At 40.8% G+C, this 16841-nt stretch overlaps 1 protein-coding gene across 1 annotated transcript in view; it reads right to left on the bottom strand.

Moving 5' to 3' along the window:
• The window catches only part of LOC125121357 (olfactory receptor 1J4-like), a 30853-nt gene extending 20118 nt beyond the window's left edge, over positions 1 to 10735 (bottom strand). The window contains exons 1-2 of the mRNA XM_047769593.1: positions 10420 to 10735; positions 9566 to 9746 (exon numbers count right to left, since the gene is read on the bottom strand). Of these exons, the coding sequence (XP_047625549.1) occupies positions 9566 to 9746; positions 10420 to 10735 (497 nt within the window). The remainder of the gene's footprint in view (positions 1 to 9565; positions 9747 to 10419) is intronic.
• Between the last annotated feature and the right edge of the window lie 6106 nt (positions 10736 to 16841).

The raw sequence follows: 16841 nt of genomic DNA, 5'->3' as shown, positions 1-16841 counted from the left end.
TGCCCTTTGGAGGGGCTACACCCCCGTGGAGAGGCACCAAACACCGCCAGGCCCTGGGAAAAGGCCTGCAGCCCAGAAAAGCTGGAACAGCTTGGCTGGGCCATGAAAAGATCTGCCTAATTCTTGGAAAGTCCTTCCTAGTTGGGCTACCCTGGGGAAGAGCCCCTTGGGTTTGCAGAGGCCCAGCTAGCTGTTCCAGCCCTCTGGGGGTGCCACACTCTTGCAGAACAGCTGCCCAGGACCGCCAGCCCCCTGCAGGACCCCCTGCACCCCAGAAAATCTAGAACAAGCTTGGCTGGGCAGTGAAAAGATCTGACTAATTCTCAGAAAGTCCTTCTGAGTTGGGCTGCACTGGGGAAGAGCCTCTTGGGTTTGCAGTGGCCCAGCTAGGTGCTCCAGCCCTCTGGGGGTGACACACTCCTGCAGAATAGCTGCTCAGCTCTGCCAACCCCCTGGAAGAGCCCCTGCAGCCTGGAAAAAGCTAGAACAAGCTTGGCCGGGCTGTGAAAAAATCTGCCTAATTCTCATTCAGTCCTTCTGCCTCAGGCTGCCCTGGGAAAGAGCTTCTTGGATTCACAGCAGCTCAGCTAGCTGTTCCAGCCCTTGGGGGTGCTGCACTCCAAGACAACAACTGCCCAGCACTGCCAGGCCCCTGCAAGAGCCCCTGCAGCCCAGAAAATCTAGAACAAGCTTGGCCAGGCCAGGTAAAGATCTGCCTACATTCTTAGGCAGTCCTTCTGAGTCAGGCTGCACTAGAGAAGAGACTCTTGGGTTCTCAGTAACCCAGATAGCTGCTCCAGGCCGTAGGGGGTGCTGCACCCCTGAAGAACAGCTGCCCAACACTGACAACCCCCTGCAAGAAACCCACAGGCTAAAAACACCAGATAAAGTTCTGCCTGGCCAAGTGAAATCTGCTCCAATCGTGGTGTGGATCTCACAGTCCTGTCTGCCCTCATGACCTCCTCCTTTGCTTCACAGAGACTCTGTTAGCCCTTCCAACACTCCAGAAAAGCCACACTGCCTCAAAAAAAACTGACCAACAATGCCAGCCCTCAGAAAACATTCCACAGCAGTGAAAAGGAAAACACTGCCCCACCACAGAGAGTGCAACTCCACCAGGAAAAAGAAAACAAGCAGACGAAGAAGATGAAAAACCACCCCCAGTCAAACCAACAGGAGAACACACCTAAAGCAGTCAACAATGAAACAGATCTCTGCAGTCTGACAGACCTGGAGTTCAAAAGAGAAATAGTGAAAATACTGAAGGAATTAAGAGAAGATATGAACAGTAATGCAGACACCCTCATTAAGGAACTAGAAAATTTAAGGAGGAGGCAAGAAAAACTAGAAAATTCATTGGCAGAGATACAAACTGAACTAAGGGCAGTAAAAATCAGAATGAATAATGCAGAATAATGAATCAGTGATGTGGAAGATAGAATAATGGAAATCACACAATCATGTCAGCAGACAGAAAAGCAAATCAAAAAATAGGAAAGCAATATGAGACCTATGGGATAATATAAAGCGGGCCAATCTACACTTAATAAGAATTCCAGAAGGAGTAGAAAAAGATAAGGAAATGGAAAATATATTTGAAGAAATTATCACTGGAAACATCCCAAATATAACGGACACTGAGTTCAAGATATAGGAAGCACAGAGGGCCCCAAACAAGGTGAACCCAAATAGACCCACACCAAGACACATAATAATACAGACGACCAGCAAACACATGAAAAAATGCTCAAAATCGCTGAATATAAGAGAAATGCAAATCAAAACTACCAAGAGATACCACCCCACACCAGTCAGAATGGTCATCATTAAGATGTCCACAAATAACAAGAGCTGGAATGGGTGTGGAGAAAAGGGAACCCTCCTGAACTGTTGGTGGGAATGTAAACTGGCACAGCCACTATGCAGAACAGTTTGGAGATACCTTAGAAGTCTATACATAGAACTTCCATATGACCCCGCAATCCCACTCTTGGGCATCTATCTGGATAAAACTCTACTTAAAAGAGACACATGCACCAGCATGTTCATTGCAGCACTATTCACAATAGCCAGGACATGGAAACAACCCAAATGTCCATCAACAGAGGATTGGATTAGGAAGAAGTGGTATATATACACAATGGAATACTACTCAGCCATAAAAAAAGAATGACATATTGCCATTTGCAGCAACATGGATGGAACTAGAGAATCTCATACTGAGTGAAATGAGCCAGAAAGACAAAGACAAATACCATATGATATCACTTAGAACTGGAATCTAATATCCAGCACAAATGAACATCTCCTCAGAAAAGAAAATCATGGACTTGGAGAAGAGACTTGTGGCTGCCTGATGGGAGGAGGAGGGAGTAGGAGGGATTGGGAGCTTGGGGTTATCAGACACAACTTAGAATAGATTTACAAGGAGATCCTGCTGAGTAGCACTGAGAACTATGTCTAGATATTCATGTTGCAACAGAACAAAGGGTGGGGGAAAAATGTATGCATGTAAGGATAACCTGACCCCCTTGCTATACAGTTGAAAAATAAATAAAATTAAATTAAATTTTAAAAATAAAATAAAAAATAGATAAACTCAAAATGGCTGAAAAACTTATATATAAGACAATACACCATCAAACCCTGGGAAGAGAACATAGGCAAAACATTCTCTGACATCAACTTTACAAATGTTTTCTCCAGTCAGTCTCCAAAAGCAAAGAAATAAGAGCAAAAATAAACCAATGGGAGCTCATCAAACTGACAAGATTTGCACAGCAAAGGAAACCAAAAAGAAAACAAAAACAACTTATAGAGTGGGAGAAAATAATTTCAAAGGATGCAACTGACAAGGGCCTAATCTCTAAAATATAAAAGCAAGTTACACAACTCAACAGCCAAAAAGCTAACAACCCAATGGAATAATGGGCAAAAGACATGAAAACACATTTCTCCAAGCAAGATGTACAGATGTCCAACAGGCACTTGAAACAATGCTCGACATGCCTGATTATTAGAGAAATACAAATCAAAACTACCATGAGATACCACCACACACCAGTCAGAATGGCCATCATTAATAATCCACAAAGAACAAATCCTGGATAGGATGTGGAGAAAAGGGAACCCTACTGCACTGTTGGTGGGAATGGAACCTGGTACAGCCACTATGGAGAACAGTATGGAGGTACCTTAGAAATCTATACATAGAACTACCATATGACCCAGAAATCCCTCTCTTGGGCCTCTATCCAGACAAAACTCTACTTTAAAAGACACATGCACCCACATGTTCATTGCAGCACTATTCACAATAGCCAAAACATGGAAACAATCCAAATGTCCCTTGACAGATGATTGGATTAGGAAGACATGGTGTATATACACAATGGAATACTACTCAGCCATAAAAAATAATGATGTAATGCCATTTGCAGCAACATGGATGGAACTAGAGACTCATGCTGAGTGAAGTAAGTCAGAAAGAGAAAGACAAATGCCATATTATATCAGTTATATCTGGAATCTAATACATGGCACAAAGGAAACTTTTGACAGAAAAGAAAATCATGGACTTGCAGACTAAACTTGTGGTTGCCAAAGGGGGAAGGGTAGATAGTGGGATGGACTGAGAGCTTGGCATTAATAGGTGCAGACTATTTCATTTGGAATATGTTTGTAGTGAGATTCTGCTGTGTAGCACTGGGAACTTTCTCTATTCTCTTCTGATGGAATGTGTAATGAGAGAAAAAAGAATGTACACATATATGCGTTACTGGGTAACCATGCTGTACAGTAGAAAATAAATAAGTACATAAATAGTAAGAAGATAAGGAAATTTAAAAAAATCAGCCTGATTTTAAGTGGCTCAAAGATCTTAACAGACAATCATCAGGAAAATACACATATTACAAAGAAGCAAATGAAAGCAGCTCCACATCATATATCATAAGGGAAGTACAAATTAAAACCTTAATGAGATACCACTACACATCTATTAGAATGACCAAAATCTGAACCATTGACAACACCAAATGATGATGAGGATGTGGAGCAATGGAAACTCTCATATGTTGCTAGTGGTAATGCAAAATGGTACAATAGCTTTGGAAAATGTTTGCTAGTTTCTTACAAAATTAAACACATACACTTGCTATACACTTCAGCGATCACACACCTCAGTATTTTCCCAAAGGAATTGAAAGCTGTGTCTACACAGAAACCTACACACAGATGTTTATAGCACCTGTACTCATAATTGCCAAAAATGGTAAGCAATCAAGATGTCCTTCAGTAAGTGAATGGATCTGTAAACTGTGACACATCCAGTCACTGAAATATTACTCAACACTAAAAAGAAATGAGCTATCAAGTCATGAAAAGGCATGTAAAAATCTTAAATGCATATTACTAACTGAAAGTAGTCAGTCTGAAAAGGCTACATACTGTATGATTCCAACACATGACACTGGAAAAGGCAAAATTACAGAGACAGTAAAATTGTATTAGTTATGGCAGGGGCAAGGATGAATAGGTGGATCACAGAGAATTTCCAAGACAGTGAATATACTCTGAATGTTATTATAATGATGGATACATGTCACTATATATTTCCCCAAACCCCTAAAATGTACAACATCCAGAGTGAGGTATAAGATAAACTAGAGGCTTTGGGTGAAGTAGTTTTTCAGTGTAGGTTCATCAGTGGTGACAAATGCACCACTTCTGTAAGTGATGTTGATGGTGGGAGAGGCTTTGCAACTGTGGGGGCAGGGAATGTATGGGAAATCTCTGTATATTCTTCTCAGTTTTGCTGTGAACCCAAAACTGGTCTAAAGATGTTTTTAAAAAGATTCATATGAATAAACACTAAGTGTATCTTTATGTCTCATGTCAACAGCCCACAGAGCTGTTGTAGAGAGCTCAAACCTACTTCCACATCTTGGTCCCTAGACATATGTATTCTGCACACAGGACAGAACAATAAATGGCCAGAACTTGTGTCTGAGTGCCCTCTCGGTAAGTTACCACATACGGCTATTAATCACACGTGAGGTAATGAGGGTTTGTTTTGAATACTGGGGAAAAAGATGAATATTTCCAAAGACCCATTCTTTTTTTAGTGCAGTAATTACAAGGTCACTTGATTACATATGAATAATTCTGGCAAGAACTATTAAGGAGACACAAACGTATTTCTGTGGTAAGTGGTAGGTACCAATTGTCCTCACTTAATTGTAATGATTGTAGAGGAAAAACATCTTGGCTATACTTAAGTAAATCAAGAAACAGGTTCTGGGAGCTCCCATTGTGGCTCAGTGGTAACAAAACCTACTAGTATCCATGAGGATGCGGGTTTGATCCCCAGCCTCATTCATTGGGTTAAGGATTTGGTGTTGCCATGAACTATGGTGTAGCAACCATGGCTTGGATCCCACATTGCTGTGGCTGTGGTATAGGCTGGCCATGGCCTGGGAACTTCCATATGCCACAGATGTGGCAATTAAATGACCAAAACAATCAAACAAAAAGAAACAGGTTCTGTATAGCTCTATAAAATAATATTATCCAAAACCTCAGTCTGATGAAACTTTCTGGAAATCCTTTCTCTCTCTTTGAGGATCTGGAACCTCTCAGTGAAAGAAGCTAATTTTTGCTATCTTAAGGTCCAGTTAAATCTTATAAATAAGTATGGATTTTAAAAACTCCTATATGAAAGAGAATGTGATGCTTTATTTTAGGATTACAGCTAGTATCCTTGGGCCTTACAGGTATGGCTATAAGATCAAATGCTTTCTCCTCCATTAAAGGATATCTAAAAATGTCTCAGATACACTTAGTTTAGCTTGAGAGTTTGCTATACATATACAAAAATATTTTGAAATAACAGAAAATAGACTTCAATCACTGAAATGGCAAAAACAGGACACATCAAGAGAGAGAGAAAAGAAATAACAGAAAAGTCTGGCTATTCTGATTGACCAGAAACTATCAAAGGCAACAGAGTGTCCAGAGCTGGGCCCCTGGGTCATGAGGGGAAATAATGGAGTATCTGAAAACACTTTAATGTTTATCTATTGACCATGTCTCTGGGTTGTATTTGCTAGTGATTTTCCATCAGTGCTTCTGGTTTAGATAAGCCACCAGTCACCATTTCCATCATTAAAATTGCTCAGTATGAGGGAGTTCCCTGGTGGCCTGGCAGTTAAGGATCCAGCATTGTCACTGCTGTGGTGAAGGTCCAATCCCTGACCCAGGAAAGGCTTTATGCCATGGCTGCAGCCTAAGGAAAAAATTACTCAGTATGAGTAACAGTAAACGCCCTCCCCAACATAAAGTAGTTGAAAAAGCTGTATAAATTACTTCACATAATGCACTTAGAACATTGCCTGGGATTTTGTAAATCTTCAGTAAACACTGGGTATTTTCTCATTGTTGTTTACAGACTCATCACCCTCAGCTGCTCACACAGGCAGACACCATTTATTTCATGACCACTGTAGTTAGTGACAGCTCCATCGGTTCAAATCAAAATGTAGGAATCCTTGATTCCTATCTTTTCTCTCACATTTCTCTCAATGTGTCAGGAGCTCTTGTTGGTTCAGACTTAAAACCAAATACAGTTTTCTCCAAATATTGACTACTTCCTCTGCTATTATCATAGCCTATCGATCTTTTAATGGCACAGTTGCTAGAGCTCCTAGGTTGTCTTTCTGCTTCCACCAAGCCCTCTTCTCTACATGAAGTCAGTGTTATCCCCTGTAAAGCTGAATCATGTTCCTCTTCTGATGAAGAGCTACCAAGGGCTACACACATAATTCACAGTGAGATTCAAATTATAAAGATTTAGGGAACTCATTCCCTGTTGGTCATGATTGATTCACACTGCTCTTCTCCGCTCTGCCTCCCATCACACCTGCTTATTTATTTCCTGGAGTGTAACTGACAGTTTCACATCTCAGAGCTTTGCAGTTGCTGTTTTCTGGCCTTGGAATCATTTTCCTGCAAATATCCCCATGGCTCTGTTTGTTGGTGCCTTCAATTCTTTCAAATATCACCTTCTTGAAGAGACCAATCTTCACCCCACTACTTAAAATTGCAACCTATCCCCATCATTCCTGATGTCTTCACACTGCTGCTTTTTATAGCAATTACACACCATGACATTTATGCATATTGTGTTTATTTTTATTCTCTCCCCACTGATATACTCTACAAAGGAAAAATATTTTTGTCTCATTTGTTCACTTCTACAAATTTCCATAAACTCAGTAGACACATAATAAATGCTTGTCAGAAGGAATTACTTATATATACATTTAGCATTGTCTTTTCTGAAGATCAGTTCTTGCTGTTTGTGAAGCAACAGGTAACTAATTTTAATAATCTAAAATTAAGCAGGCATAAGTAGGATGTCCTCACAAAGAAAGACCCAATTGGAAATACATCCTACATTGCAAAAGAGAATTTGGAAATGGGGTTCAATGATCTATGCGTCTCCACTGGATTTTTGTCATAGGCAGAAACAAGTTTAAGAATGAATAATAAAGCCAAAAACTTTGCAATATATTTAGATTTTAGGAAACAATCAGACACAACATATAACTAGCAACTGCATTAAAAATGAGAACAATCTCAACATCACAACTTAAGTAACATTTACATTGTACACCTACAGAAAATGATAGACAGGGAACAAAGAAACAAAAAACTTCCTTGCTATCTTAATTACATATGTATATATATAATATGGATTATCATTAAATTTCATCTTAGCTACTTTGATGACTTTTTATTTATCAAAAACAATATTCCACCATCCTTGATACTAACTAAACTCTATGGAATCATAGTTTTGTTTTTTGATTTTGGGTTTTTTTTTTGTCTTTTTGCCATTTTTTGGGCTGCTTCCACTGCATATGGAAGTTCCCAGGCTAGGGGTTGAATTGGAGCTTTAGTTGCTGGCCTATGCCAGAGCCACAGCAACATGGGATCCAAGCCACGTCTGCAACCTACACCACAGCTCACAGCAGAACCAGATCCTTAAACCACTGAGGAAGGCCAGGGATCGAACCCACAACCTCGTGGTTCCTAGACAGATTTGTTAACCACTGAGCCACATTGGGAACACAAAATCATAGTTTAAAGAAAAGGAAAATATCACGCTTGAGAATTCTTATCTTTTTAGCTTAGTTTCAGTAAATTAAGGAGTAAGGAGGTATTACTGATACAAAATGCAATATTATTCACAACTCTAATCATAGTCTAAGATTGTTTCTCAAAGAGGAAACACATAATAATTATTTCCTCATAGGATATCAACTTGACAAAAGTTAGCATTTCTGGCAATGCCATATTTGAAGGATTATTAGATACTAATGAGGTACAAGAGATATACTTAAGCTAAGACAATAGGTCATGGAGGCCATGACCTATTGGAGGTTTGAAAGTCAGTGGGTTCTAGAAAAATAGGCAGAGACCAGGACAATCAAAGCAGAAGACTAAAAAGGGGGAGGGACCATGAAAATCAAGGAAAGTCTGAGGGTACCAGAGACAAGGGCAGTAAATATATCAGTTAGATTTTGCTGCATAACAAACCATCCCAAAACTTCGTGGCTTACACAACAACCCCTTCGTTGTATGACATTTCCATGGGCTGGAAATTGGGGCTGGAACTGTGATCAGGTAGATGGTGCTTTTTGTCTGGCTTCAGCTGATCTCATCAAGGGCTCACTCATGCCTCTGCAAACACCTACCAGGTCACCTGGGAGCTGGTGATTGTTTGCTGGAGAAGCTTGGTTTGCCATGTGGAACTAGAGCTTCACACAGCCCATCCTGGACTAGTTCACTTGGTGGTCACAGAGTTCTGAGAGTAGCAGGACACAATCTACCTAGGCTTGGAACTCTCACCACATCACTTTCACTAAATCTTCTAGTCAAAATTTTTAAGTCACAAGTCCTGCCCAGATTCAGTGGGTAGGGAAATAAACTCCACACTTGCAAGGAAAGGCTGCAAAGCATTGGCCAGTTTCAATCTACACAGTTGCCTGCACAATTTTTCAAGGACATATCTCTGGAAGTGTCACTTGGAAAATTAAAAATATGAGTGGGTAGCTCTTACATGGCAAAAATAATCCCCCTCCTATAAAGTATCCCCAGAGCCAATTTCATGTCTCTGTTCCTCAGGCTATAGATGAAAGTGTTTAACATGGGTGCCACCACAGTATAAATAACTGAAGCAATTATACCTTTGACATTGGAATTATTTGCTGAAGGGAAGAAGTAAGTCATGGCAATAGTCCCTTAGTACAAAAACACCACAAAGAGGTGGCAGCCATAGGTGGACAAGGCTTTGCAGATTCTCTTCATGGAGGAGACCCTCAGGATGCTGGCCGCAATATGGACATATGAGCCCAAAATAGCACTCAGTGGCAAGGAGGTAAGCAGGCCCCCCTCAATAAAGATAACTATTTCATTGATGGAGGTATCTGAGCAAGTCATCTTCAAAAGAGCAGTAAAGTCACAAAAGAAGTGGGGGATGGCATTGTCAGCACAGAAGGACAGGCGGGACAGAAGAAGAGTGTGCAACAGTGCGTGGACACAAGAGAAGAACCAGGATCCAACTACCAGTAAGACACAAAAGCCATCTCTCATGATGGTTCTGTAGTGGAGAAGCTGACAAATGGCCACATACCTGTCACAGGCCATCACCGCAAGAAGCAAATTGTCAAGACAAATGAAAAGTATGGAGAACAGTTTGGAGATACCTTAGAAGTCTATACATAGAACTTCCATATGACCCCGCAATCCCACTCTTGGGCATCTATCTGGACAAAACTCTACTTAAAAGACACACGTGCACCTGCATGTTCATTGCAGCACTATTCACAATAGCCAAGACATGGAAACAACCCAAATGTCCATCGACAGATGATTGGATTTGGAAGATGTGGTATATATACACAATGGAATACTACTCAGCCATCAAAAACAATGACATATTGCCATTTGCAGCAACATGGATGGAACTAGAGAATCTCATACTGAGTGAAATGAGCCAGAAAGACAAAGACAAATACCATATGATATCACTTATACCTGGAATCTAATATCCAGCACAAATGAACATCTCCTTAGAAAAGAAAATCATGGACTTGGAGAAGAGACTTGTAGCTGCCTGATGGGAGGGGGAGGGACTGGGAGGGATCGGGAGCATGGGCTTATCACACACAACTTAGAATAGATTTACAAGGAGATCCTGCTGAATAGCATTGAGAACTTTGTCTAGATACTCATGTTGCAACAGAAGAAAGGGTGGGGGAAAAATGTAATTGTAATGTATACATGTAAGGATAACCTGACCCCCTTGCTGTACAGTGGGAAAATAGAAAAAATTAAAAAAAATTTAAAAAGAAAATAAGAAAAAATACATCTGAGTAATGCACCACCCATAGGAGATGGATTGTTGCTGCGTCTGCATATTTAGGAGCATTTTTGGGAGGGTTACACATGAGAAAGAGACATCAGAGAAGGCCAAGTGGCTGACGAAGAAGTACATGGGGGTGTGGAGGTGAGGGTCCTGCCTGATGAGCAGGATGATGAGCAGGTTCCCCAGCACTGTGGTCAGGTACTTGCCCAGGAACAGGGCAAAGAACACAGCCTGCTGCTCTGGCTGGATGGGGAGACCCAGGAGGAGGAACTCAGACATGCCACTCTGGTTCTCCCTCCTCATGCTGTACTTGACTCAGCTGGGAATAAATGGCATAAAAATTAGCAGAGACTGAGATATGGTGTGATGTGTACATTATAGCCATGTGCCTTTTTTTGTCCTGGAGACTGTGTCAAAATTGAGACAAATTTTCTGTTTCAATTGTCAGTCTGCCCCATTCTGTCCCAGAGTGCATCAGATTTCCAGGGGCCAATGAGAATTTCCTTCAAAGGACATGAGTGTAAATGTGTTCACTTATTCACCCATGTTCCAGTTGTTATTCTTGGCCCTGGCAACAGAACAGAAAATAAAATATCCATCCCCTTCCTTCTTGGAGCTTTCATTCTATGGGCACATATAGAGTACTGATCAAGAGCTAGGGCTTTTGAACCAAAGGCTTGAGTTGGATTCCAAGCTCAACAAGTGACTACATGCATAGCCTTGGGCACTTTATATACCTCACTTGCTCCTCTGTAAAATGAGAATAATATTATTACCTTGTTATGGCAAGTTGGGGGATTAAAGGATTGAATGCCTGTGATACATTTAGAACAGTGCTCTTCATGCAGAATGTACTCAAAAATGCTTGCTATAATTACAGCAGGATGTGTTAAAATCATAAACTTGGCATCAAACTCAATGAACTCAATAGAACAGAAATGTTGTAGCTGACCTAAGAAATTTGTTAACCTCCTAGATTATAACACTCCCCGAGAAACCGTAAAGACCCAGACCATGGTCCCTGGGAATTGATTCCCTGATGGTAGTGATCTTAGGACCATGATTTTTCCTTCTTCACTTCACTCAACTCTGTTATTTTCCATCTCCCTCTCCCTACCTTCTCCTTTATCATCAACTTTCTCTCTCTAATATATAAACACATATATGAAGTGGGAGACTTAGGGATTTTCCCAGGGACCTTCCCAGAGACCTAAGAATATGTTGCTGATATAGGATTTGGGATACCTATTAGAATTCACGGTCATCTGATTAACTATGACTAATTCCCCAAATTTATCTTAACATTGATAATAACACATATTTCATGAGTTCCTACTATGATACAGGCATTAACAATGTTAAGTTTATGTTTTAGGAAACTAAACCTCAGGAGAGTTATATATATCATTAGCCCAAAGATACAAAGTTAATAATGTCTAATACAGTCCTAATTCTAACACATCAGTATGATAAGAGACCCTACTCTTCACCATTCCACTGGTCCTGACCTTCATTTATTTGGCAGGACACCCTGGGCCCTGCTTCTTGCAATTGTTTCAAGGCTTCAAAATTACCCCAGTCACACACTTGATTATCTACTGATATTCATACTTATATATATGATGACCCTGTGTTTTACTATCTGAGGCAGGATGCTTTGAAGAGTAAAAGGAGAAGTTATATAATAATTATACCAGAACAACAGGCCTACAGAAAGGCTTTCTTGGGCAAATCAGAATGGATGGTGACATAGATGTCACCTTTTCTGATTTGCCAAAGACTTTTACATGCATTTAATTTTGTTAATCAGTAAACTTGTACTGCGTGCCTATGAAGCAGACATTCCAATGATGTTTTGATGTCACTTTTGGGAAAACAGGTACGAAATCACATACTTGATAGTACATAGCTTTTGCTGGATCCTGATCACAAGCATAGGACTTCTGAGAGTTGTTGCACCAGATGCCTGGCAACTCCTTCACTGGGAGTTAAATGAGAGAGAAAGAGAACCCAGTGAGAGACCATCCCTCTAAGCCAAAAGTATCTGCCGAAGGAGCATCTTCAGGAATAGAGAGGAGCTTGGTCATGCAGGTAATCTCCATCAGTAGGGGCCAGGAGGAAGTCAATGACTTACAGCTTCCTCTGATACTTGGCTGCCCACTGGCATTTACTGGACCAGCATTCTCCTTGGAACTCAAGCATCTCCAAGAGGGAAATCCTGAAGTTATGTGTCAAGCTGGATCTTCACATTCAATGATTGGATCAGGAGGAATAGAACCCTGATGCAAGCCACCCTCTGAGCAAGAGACAACTGGATACATGCTCAGGAAGGAAGAAAGGAAGCAGTCAGCCTGAGGTTGACCGGGTGTGTCCTCTGCCTATGCACAAAATACTCTGCCCAAACAATTAAGAAATGACTAGCAAGTTAAGAATCTTATGCTTTTTGCGTTCCCGTTGTGGTGCAGTGGTTAACGAATCTGACTAGGAACCATGGGGTTGTGGGTTCGATCCCTGTCCTTGCTCAGTGGGTTAAGGATCAGGCATTGCTGTGAGGTGTGGTGTAGGTCACAGATGCAGCTCAGTTCCCACATTGCTGTGGCCCTGGCGTAGGCCGGTTGCTACAGCTCTGATTGGACCCCTAGACTGGGAACCTCCATGTGCTGTGGGAGCAGCTCAAGAAAAGGCAAGAAGACAAAAAAAAATAATCTTATGCTTTTAAAGAATAATCATGCTGTTACCACTCATTTAGTGCATACTTGTATAATGAGTTAAATACTCTCCTTGCATTTGACAGCTCAAGCTTCTGAGCCTCACAGAGGTTGAGTCCAAGGTCATAATACTAGGAAGCATCAAAACAGGAGATGTGGATCAAAATGTGTGTGACACCAGGGCCTAACCACTTAATCCTACCATATTCTTGAGTAGAGATAGGGTATTTTTGAAAGCCAGTGGGAAAAAAAGTGCCCTGAGAGCACCATGGGGGCTTCAAATCATATGGTCACTGGGCTTACAACTTGGCTGGAGGACTCTGCTTAGAACTACATATCTCTGTCTGGAATAAAAGGAGATAAGACAGAGGAGAATGTATCTGTGTGGTCTATCTCTCTCTCTCTCACACACACACCCACACTCTCTCTCTCTCTCTCTCTCTCTCTCTCTCTCTCTCTCACACACACACACACACACACACACACACACACACACACACACACACTTCCTGATCATGGTCCTAGTTCCCTCTCTTCTATACCCATTCTTGGTTACAGTAGAGTGGGAGTGTGTCATTTTTTAGTTTTTAATTTTTCATCTTTTTTAGGCCTGCACCCATGGCACATGGAATTTCCCAGGCTAGGGACTGCACAGAAGTTGCCAGCTTACACCACATACAGAGCAACATGGGATTTGAGCCACATCTGTGACCTGAACCACACCTTATGGCAATGCTGGATCCCCAACCCACTGAGCGAGGCCAGGGATTGAACCCACATCCTCATGGATACTAGTTGGATTCATTCCTGCTGTGCCACAACAGGAACTTCCACACATATCTAGTCACACACACAAAAGCACAGACCTTGGACCAACACGCATTCCCTCTATGACCTGTAAAAACCAGTCAGAATTTCTGTTACTTTCAAGCACATTTACACATAACATGATACATAAATATCACACCTAGTAAAACACATACACAAAACAGCACAGAAAACATCAAAACAAGCACAACCCACACAAAAAAGTACATAGTATACACACACATAGATACACACAGTCATGCAGTCAAATGCAGCACACAAACATAAACCACAAGACCACATGCATCTAGACACACACACGCACACTGCCAAGATTTTTCCAGCCCTCCATAAACTATCTAATCCCTTCCTACATAAATAGAGTCATTATGTGATTCAGTTACCCACTAAATACCCTGTTATACAAATACAAAAATACATATGTGCCTACACTTCCTTGCATAAACATATACATATATGCCCAATACCAAGCAATGGTTCCCCATCTTCCTCTGACCTGTGAAGATCCTTATTGAGCTCAGAAACCTATGCTCAAGCCTGCTTCCTGAGCCTTTAGTTTCTAGTCAAGAAATTGGTATCCAAGGAACCAAAGATCAAGAGGAAGTTATCCGTGACCCCAGGATCTTCTGAATGCTTGATACCTGTTTCTGAGCAGCAGAAAAATGGGCAGGAAGATCCCCACTCACCAACAAGATTAATACCAATGGGAAAACAGCCCAGAGCTCTGAAGAGAGAAGGACCTAACTACCTAATTGTCTGCCTTCCCCTTGAGAAGTAACTGGTGAAGGGACAAGAGGGCTAAGCCATGAGTCCCAGGAGAAAGTGTCCTTGATTTGGTGGTGACACTTAGAAAGCAGAAGTGACCAGGATCACCTTGCCTTTTGCAGTCAAGTGCTCTGCCACTGAGCTATATCCCCTCTCATCTTGGCTTCTGAAGGAAGCATAGCATGGGGCTGGCCCCTCCATACTTCACAGAATGGCACAGAGAGGGTAAATCCTGGCCCTTGCATATGCCCACATCATGGGCCCCAGCCTCCAATAGAGCACATTTTCTTTGCCCCTTGAGAGCTTGCAAGTCTCCCCACTCCTGAAGAGCAAGGGCCAAGGATTGTTCAGAAAGCAGTGGAGTGGTGACATTGATCCCAAGGGCATTAGACAGAGACTGGCCTGAAATCAATACTATCTCTGACACCTGTTCACTGGGTGCCCTAAGCAAGGGCTGATGTTCTGGGAAATCCTATTTTCTCAGGTCTGGTAATAGTACTCTGCTCATTAGGTTTTTGGGAGGGTTAAATGGGATATTGCAATTTAAAGCACTAAACCCAGGCAGTTTCCCGAAAACCAAGTTGTCTAGTGGATGAATATCCTGATTAATTTGCCAAATGAAATATTCACTTTTATCATTGTTCTTATACCTTCACTCTTTCACACACCAACACAAGTTTTCATTTAATTTTAAAATACGAAGGTAACTAACGAAAAGCAGACTGTAGATGGGAGATAGGAACACAAGATTTTTATTTTCATTTTTTTTTTGTAGACAAATATCCAGGGCAGGTTTATTTATAGTTACCCTAAACTGGAAACAATCCAAATGTCCATCAACAAGGAAGTCAATAAATACCACACACACACACACACACACACACACACGCACGCACACACATGATTACTGATATGCACAAGATACATAGATGATTGTTTTAATTTTATTGGAGAATAGTTGACTTACAAAGCTGTGTTAGTTTCAGGTTATACATATATCCTTTCCTTTTCTGACTCTTTTCCCACAGAAGTTATTGCACAGTATTGAGTGGATTACTCTGTGCTATACAGTAGGACCTTGTTATCTATCTCTTTTATACACAGTAGTGGGATTTGTCCATCTCAACTCCCCAATGTATCTCCCCACAAAGTATCTCATTTAGAACCACAAACCTGGTTTCAAAATCTTTGAGTGCTTCTGTTTTATAAGATCTTCTGTATCATTTTTGGTGGGAATGTAAGCTGATGCAACCGCTATGAAGAACAGGTATGGAGATTCCTTTAAATATGAATATAGAACTACACGCATGATCCAGCAATCTCAGTCATGGGAATATATCCATAGAAAACCATAATTTGTAGCACTTGGAACTATGTTGAGTCACTAATGATGGAGCATGATGATGTGAGAAAATATAATGTGTACATGTATATGTAACTGAGTCACCATGCTGTACAGTAGAAAAAAAATTGTATTGGGGAAATAATAAAAAGAAATCTAAAAAAAAAGATACATGTACCCCAAAGTTCACCACAGAACAATTTACAATAGCTAAGACATGGAAGCAACCTAAATGTTCATCAACAGAGGGCTGAATAAAGAAAATGTGGTACATACTTACAATGGACTATTACTCAGCCATTAAAAGTAATGAAATAATGCCCTTTTCAGCAACATGGATGGACCTAGGAATTATTTTCCTAAGTGAAGTAAGTCAGGCAGAGAAAAACAAATATCATATAAGATCACTAATACATGGAATCATTTTCATTTTTCACTTTTGAGAGTGGTTCTTCATTTCTTTGTAAATAAGACAGATGGAAGGATATGCCATCATAAAACCCAGGTCACTAATAGCAATGAGAATAACAGTCAAAGCAGCAACCTTGAAACATAAGGAGCCAAATGGATTCAATTTTTATAGTAATTGAGGTAACAGTCAGGGTTCTATGGAGAACAGAACCAAAGGGAGATATATATGTGTATAAACACACACACATTCATCCTATCATATACATTCATACATGTCTGTATATACCCATACATTTATATATATATATTGAAATGATGCAGATAATCTGGATATCACACAGAATGTAACATTGTT

Source organism: Phacochoerus africanus, chromosome 2 (assembly GCF_016906955.1).
Source record: "Phacochoerus africanus isolate WHEZ1 chromosome 2, ROS_Pafr_v1, whole genome shotgun sequence".
NCBI lineage: Eukaryota > Metazoa > Chordata > Mammalia > Artiodactyla > Suidae > Phacochoerus > Phacochoerus africanus.
Note: the sequence above shows the minus strand (reverse complement) of the source record. Positions and strands in the feature narration are given on the sequence as shown.